General features: G+C 47.7%; 1 protein-coding gene across 21 annotated transcripts in view; it reads right to left on the bottom strand.

The window, feature by feature from the left end:
* Map4 (microtubule associated protein 4) overlaps positions 1 to 6000 on the bottom strand; it is a 151812-nt gene that overhangs the window by 11130 nt on the left and 134682 nt on the right. For 11 of the 21 annotated variants that reach the window (XM_021173055.2, XM_029481528.1, XM_021173057.2 and 8 more), the window contains 4 exons: positions 5172 to 5231; positions 4768 to 5060; positions 2670 to 2783; positions 1091 to 1183 (listed from right to left, as the gene is read on the bottom strand). In XM_021173055.2, the coding sequence (XP_021028714.1) occupies positions 1091 to 1183; positions 2670 to 2783; positions 4768 to 5060; positions 5172 to 5231 (560 nt within the window). The remainder of the gene's footprint in view (positions 1 to 1090; positions 1184 to 2669; positions 2784 to 4767; positions 5061 to 5171; positions 5232 to 6000) is intronic. The other 10 variants (XM_021173061.2, XM_029481532.1, XM_021173060.2 and 7 more) reach the window with 2 other exon arrangements.

The raw sequence follows: 6000 nt of genomic DNA, 5'->3' as shown, positions 1-6000 counted from the left end.
AGACAGGGTTTCTCTGTGTAGCCCTGGCTGTCCTCGAACTCAGAAATCCGCCTGCCTCTGCCTCCCGAGTGCTGGGATTAAAGGCGTGCGCCACCACGCCCGGCCCACAGTGAATTTTAACCAGGAAGGATGTACAAGGTTGACTGGAGGAACATTCTTGGCTGGGTACCTCAAAGTAAAATGTCAGAGGGTGTTTGCACACCCCAGGCAGAATAGCCAAAGCATTTGGAGCAGGGGTGCAGATCAAAGAGGAGAAGGGAAAACATAGCCCCTCAGCTGAGGACAGCAAGGAGGAGCCAAGTCCAAGGAAGAAAATGGGAGGTGCGACCATTTGTGGGTGGTCCAGGAATGTGTCCATTGTAAAGCTCTGCCTGGGCACCATCAGGAACGAGAGGGAAACAGCCACTGAATACTAAATGCACTGTTTTCCTAGACGTCTCCTTGTGAGCTCTGATCCCCAGGCACCTCCAATATATGCAAAGAGCTAATCCAGAAGAGCAGCGTGACTACAGGAGGATGTTTAGATGGAACAGAGAAAAGGGACTAAAAGGAGGAGACAGAGAAAGGGGAGCAGAAGGAGAAGCAAACACAAAGGAAGCAAAAGAAGCAGGAGGGGGCGGGTGGCAGGTGCAATGCTGGTTAATACAATCCTACAATGACAAGGCCCCAAGCACAGCCTCAGAGGATATGGGCACCCATCTCAGGAGTCTTGGAGGATATGGGCACCTGTCTCAGGACTGGGGCTGCTCAGGCACAGTCAAGCCTGTGCTTTCCCAGAACTGGGGGCTTCCAGCCCTCAAAGCAGGTCTCTGACTAAGTTAGAGGAAAGCACAAAGCCTCTCACACAGGGATGAGATGAAACACCTGACTATCACAAGCTGTTTTCCCTCGAAAATAACTACAGGCATCACTCCCTTCAGCTGGCAGGACTACTTACTGGTCAGGGACCAACTCAGGCCACTGTGATCCCTTCACATTAGGGAAGGTATTCTGTGTCATCTTCCCGCATCCTCCCACCCTCCACCCCTTCCACCATGGGTTCCCACAGGGACTATGCCTCATATGACAACTGGCCAGAGCTTATACTTACATTGCCACCTCCAGGGACATGCTTAATATTGTCCTTGGAACCACACTTGGATTGAATATGGCTGTAGCTCACTTTTTTGGATACTATCTGGACCTGGAGTGTTAGAGAATAGAAAGAGAAGGGGGAAAAAACACAAACGGAGAGGGCTAGTTAGAACCGACACCGAGCACCACATGTGATCACAATGGTCAACAAGAGTCACTCCAACTTCTGTCCCCACTTATTACAACAGGGGTTAAAAACACAGGGAAAGGCATGTGAAAGCAAGAAAGGGAACAACACAAGACAGAAGCAGGCTGGACAGAGCTATGTGGCTGCCTCATTGCTCTGGGGGCTGCGCTGTAGTTTCTAAGACTCATACAGCAACAGGCCCCCATTGACCACGCAAATATGGCCCTACCTTCTTGTTGAGCCCCTTTGCTCTGAAAGCTGGACTCTAGCTTTTTCAGCAAGGATACTGATGCTCTGAACCAGTTCCCAGTTGGGGCCTGGGACAATTGCAACCAGACTCATTCCCAGAAACAAAGGCTGCTCTAAGAATTGTTGGGCAGCTGGTTAACAGCACAGATCTGATAACAACAGGAAGGAAGACACATTGTTCATCTAAAAGGGCAAATGGTCCCATGATCCTGAACCTGACACCAGGGGGCTCACAGGCAACAGACTCAGCTGCACTTACTCCTCACCCATCTGTTTCAGAAACTCTGATGGAGGAGGCCAGGCTTCATTTTTGTGTTTGAACTAGGGTCTCACGATGTAGATAAGGCTCGCCTGGGACCTGCTGTATACTCCACACAGGCCTCAAATTCCTGATCCTTCTGTCTCACTGTTAGCTCTACTAGGATTACAGCAAGCATATCTGGTTTTACACCTCTCTGAATCCTTTAGATATATAATAATGTGTTGGTGAACAAAGAGACCAACCAAAATGGTGAGCCAGTGATGTATAATTCAGAAGGGCACAACCTGGCTGTACTGCAACACCCCAGCCCTGGAAAGAGTAGCACAGCTTATAGCTTTCAAGAAGAAAGGTCCTTCCTTCCCTCCTTTTCCTCAGAACGAGAGGCTCTTTGCAAAGGAAATGTGCTGGGCTGCCAAGAGAACCTGGAACTCACACTGAGGAACCCGAGTACCTTACCATGCTCCTTTAAGTTCTTGACTTTTTCATGACATTAACAGTGGATCGATTTTAGCCAGACAGGCGCATCTGTCTCCATACCTAGCAGCAACTTTACAGTCAGGAGACAAAGCCCTGACTTCTGAAGAAGAACCTGGGTATGATGTATTTGTATGCATACTAGATGAGTTTGAAATGTCAAGGAAGTGTCTAACAGTTTCACGTTCCCTTCATCTGGCTGACTTAAGTCTACAATGGGATAAGAGCTCACAACTTGGTTGGCTTTCACTGCTTGATATAAAAACTGTCTGACGGCTGAGTCATTAACTAGAGGAAGGAACACAGGAAAAAGTAGGAACTAGTTAAGAACAGGAACAAAGTGGAATAGAAGGGAAAATGACTCAGGCTAGGAGAATGATGTTCCCACTTCACCTCAGAGAGGGAGACCTGAATAAAACTCACTTTCCCAGCAGGCGGTTTCTGTGCACTCGCAATGGAGCCGGCTGCTTTAGTGACTGCATTAGGTTCAGGCTTCCCAGCTGTGGTAGCTGCCTCTGTTTTTTTCTCTACTTTGGCCTGGATGGAGATAAATGGGGTTTGGGGGGGGGGGCAAGTTTCAAACCAAGATGAGAGCCCAGATGCCAAGGAAGGAAGAAGGCAGAAAAAGAAAAAAAGCAAGGCCAGGATACCAGGCAGAAAGAAGCAGTCACCCTTGCCCCTAGGACAACACACTCCTAGTCTAGATCCGCAGCGATCCCTGAGCAAGGGGCACAGAAAGAAGAACCACAGGCCAGAACTGAAAGAAGAGATCATGCATTTATGAAGAAATCGTTCAAAGGCTAAGATCGAGTCAGTGTTTCTCTGTGAGCACGTGTGAGCCTGTCATTCTAAATCACAGTGCCCTCATGCCTCCAATGCTCTGCTGTGTCCCGCACATGACTCCAGTCCCTGGTGATGGAAGCATGAGATCATCAGGTACATGGTAATACACAATAACCCAAAACTAACCCAAGGTATTTAGAGCGTCGAGTGTTTGTAGCCTGGAAGACCAAGAAGAGTGAAAAGGGGGATGAGGTCATCTGGAGCTCAGCCCAGACACCGGGCTGGCTGTGCCACAGCCAAAACTGCTCTGAGGCCCTTGTCCCAGAATGATCCCAGTCTGTCATTAACATCTTCCAAATGAACCATGATTCTGCTGCATTTCTGTGCCTATATTCAATTTCTTTAAAATATTTTTTAAAATGTTATCTATATGAATGTTTTGCATACACATAACCGCACTAGGCTCCTGTAAACACAATTTACATACAAAGGGTTGTAAGCCACAGATGTGGATTCTGGGAACTAAGCCTGGGTTCTTAACTCCTGTCATCTCTCCAGGCCTCCTATTCAATTTTAACAACTTTGGATTAATACAATTTAAGTATCCTACTCTGGATGCAGACAGAATAGTTCAAGTTGACAACAGTTAAGGGTGAACTATACCACCATTTTTTCTACATCCTGGGTTCCCAAGGACTGTTAACAGTTGACACATAAAACTGAAACCCATGCAACTAGAATATGCTTTTTAAAGTTAGTGTGTGTGTACAAGTATGCACATTCACACTTGTGCACAGCATGTGTGGAGGTCAGAAGGTAATTCATAGGAGCCAGCTTTCTCCTTCCACTACAGGGTTTTCATGGACTAAATTCCTGCTGTTAGGGTGGTTGGGAGTAGGTGCTTCTCTTCCCTTAGTTAATGTGCTGGCCCCAGAATGCTCTTTGTTGTTGCCATCTTCACCCACCCACTCTGTATAGTCATGAAACTCACCATGTAGACCAAGCTGGCCTCAAATTCAGAGATCCCCCTGCCTCTGTCTCCCTCTGCTGGAATTAAAGCTGTGCCACCACACACAGCCTCAGAACTTTCTTAATGTTAAGCACTGTAGTTTATTTAGAAAAGTCAGGGTATGTGGTTCATTTCACAGCACAGTGTTCACCAGAGGAAAGCCTAGTTCTCATTTGGACAGATTCCTCTCACATCAAGAGATGGAGATATTAAATGTGTCTGGTAAGAATCAAAAATAAATGGGGTTCATGTGCAGTGTCTCTTACCTTCACAGTTTCTGAAGCTTTCTCTCCAAACTCCCCAAACCCCCAAGCCATGGCTTCAAACTCATAATGATCCTGCTGCTCTGTCTTCCAAGTGCTCTGAGGAACCACACATCCAACTGTGTAGCCCTGGCTGTCCTGAAACTCACTCTGTAGACCAGGCTGGCCTCGAACTCAGAAATCCTCCTGCCTCTTAAGTGCTGCGATTAAAGACATGGGCCACCACTGCCCAGCTAAGAGTTTTCATAAAATAGAAGATTCTTTCTACCTCCCAAAGAAAAATATAAATATAAATCCCAACACAGTGAACAGGAGGTCCTTATGGGAAGATAAGGCCAGGCCTTCCCTGAGATCGTAGTGCCAAGACTGAAATTCTCTGATGCTGAATGAAATTATCTAGATGACTGCATGTGGCAGAAAAGCAACAGAAGCCAGAATGCAAAGATCCCCAAGCTCATTGACTCACCCGGCCTCCTCCAGGCTGGTGTTTGATGTTTTCTGTAGAGCCAACCTTGGAGCGAACACTCTTCAGGTCAGGGGCAGAAACAGTTGTGGCCAGGCGGCTCACCCTGGGAGCAGAGGAGCTAGGCTTAGTGGAAGTGGGCTTCTTGTCCACAGAAAGAGCCCCAGAAGAGCGGCTAGGTGCAGACATGGGCTTGACTCGAGTGGAAGTCATTCCTGCTGGGGGTGCTGCCCCAGTGGGAGTGGTGTTTCTCTTCACAGAACTGGCAGAGGTGGTCTTTGAGCGACTCAAGTCAGCTGCAAAGAAATGAGAAGTAGCAGGAGTTCATAGGGAGAGCAAGGAGAGCCTTAGAACTGGGGAAGGACAGCAGGGTCATTAGGCTTCCCATCAGGTGACTTAGGCATTACCTGAGGCAGACTTAGCAGTCATCCTTTTGACATCAGCAGGTTTTCCCTCAGTCTTGATGGCTGCACAAACAAATGAGTATATTTAACAAGAGATCTGCAGAGATTCATCACTCACCTGACCATTACAAAATGTCCATGCTGACCACTGACCATGCTTGTTTCTAGGACACAGTGTAAAATTAGACAGCTACACGGAGACTGCACAAGTAGACATGGCTGGCACCACACCCTGCTCTCATCAATCCCAATGATGACTTCCGCTTGGCCACAGAAGAAGCTTACTATGAATTGCCTCTGCCTCCCCAACCCTCCTTTCTCTCTCTCTCTCTTCTCCTTTCTTCTTCTTCTCCTCCTCCTCCTCCTCCTTCTTCTCCTCTCTCTCTCTTCTCCTTCTCCTCCTTCCTTCCCCCCCCCCCTTCTCGACTGAGACTGAGACTGAACCTAGGGCCTTGCACACACTGGAAGTGTTTTGCCATGGAGTTGGACTTACAAAAGGCAAAAGGATGCTGGGATCTATGGAGTCAATAACAAAGGGTTAACTAAGTCATCTGAGAATTCATAGGAGTCACCTTTTTTCTGAATACACACAGCTTCTAAGATGACTCAGAGATGCAGACTTGTAAATCCATTGTGCAAGGTTCAAAACACTGATGGTTGTTGTATGAAGATAACTATACTGTTAGCATTTCAGCCAGAAGCAAAAGGGAAAGCCCCAGCAGGGCAGTGGTGGCGCACGCCTTTAACCCCAACACTTGGGAGGCAGAGGCAGGTGGATTTCTGAGTTCGAGGCCAGCCTGGTTTACAGAGTGAGTTCCAGGACAGCCAGGGC

Source organism: Mus caroli, chromosome 9 (genome assembly GCF_900094665.2).
Source record: "Mus caroli chromosome 9, CAROLI_EIJ_v1.1, whole genome shotgun sequence".
Lineage (NCBI taxonomy): Eukaryota > Metazoa > Chordata > Mammalia > Rodentia > Muridae > Mus > Mus caroli.
This window is presented reverse-complemented; position numbering and strand designations above follow the sequence as displayed.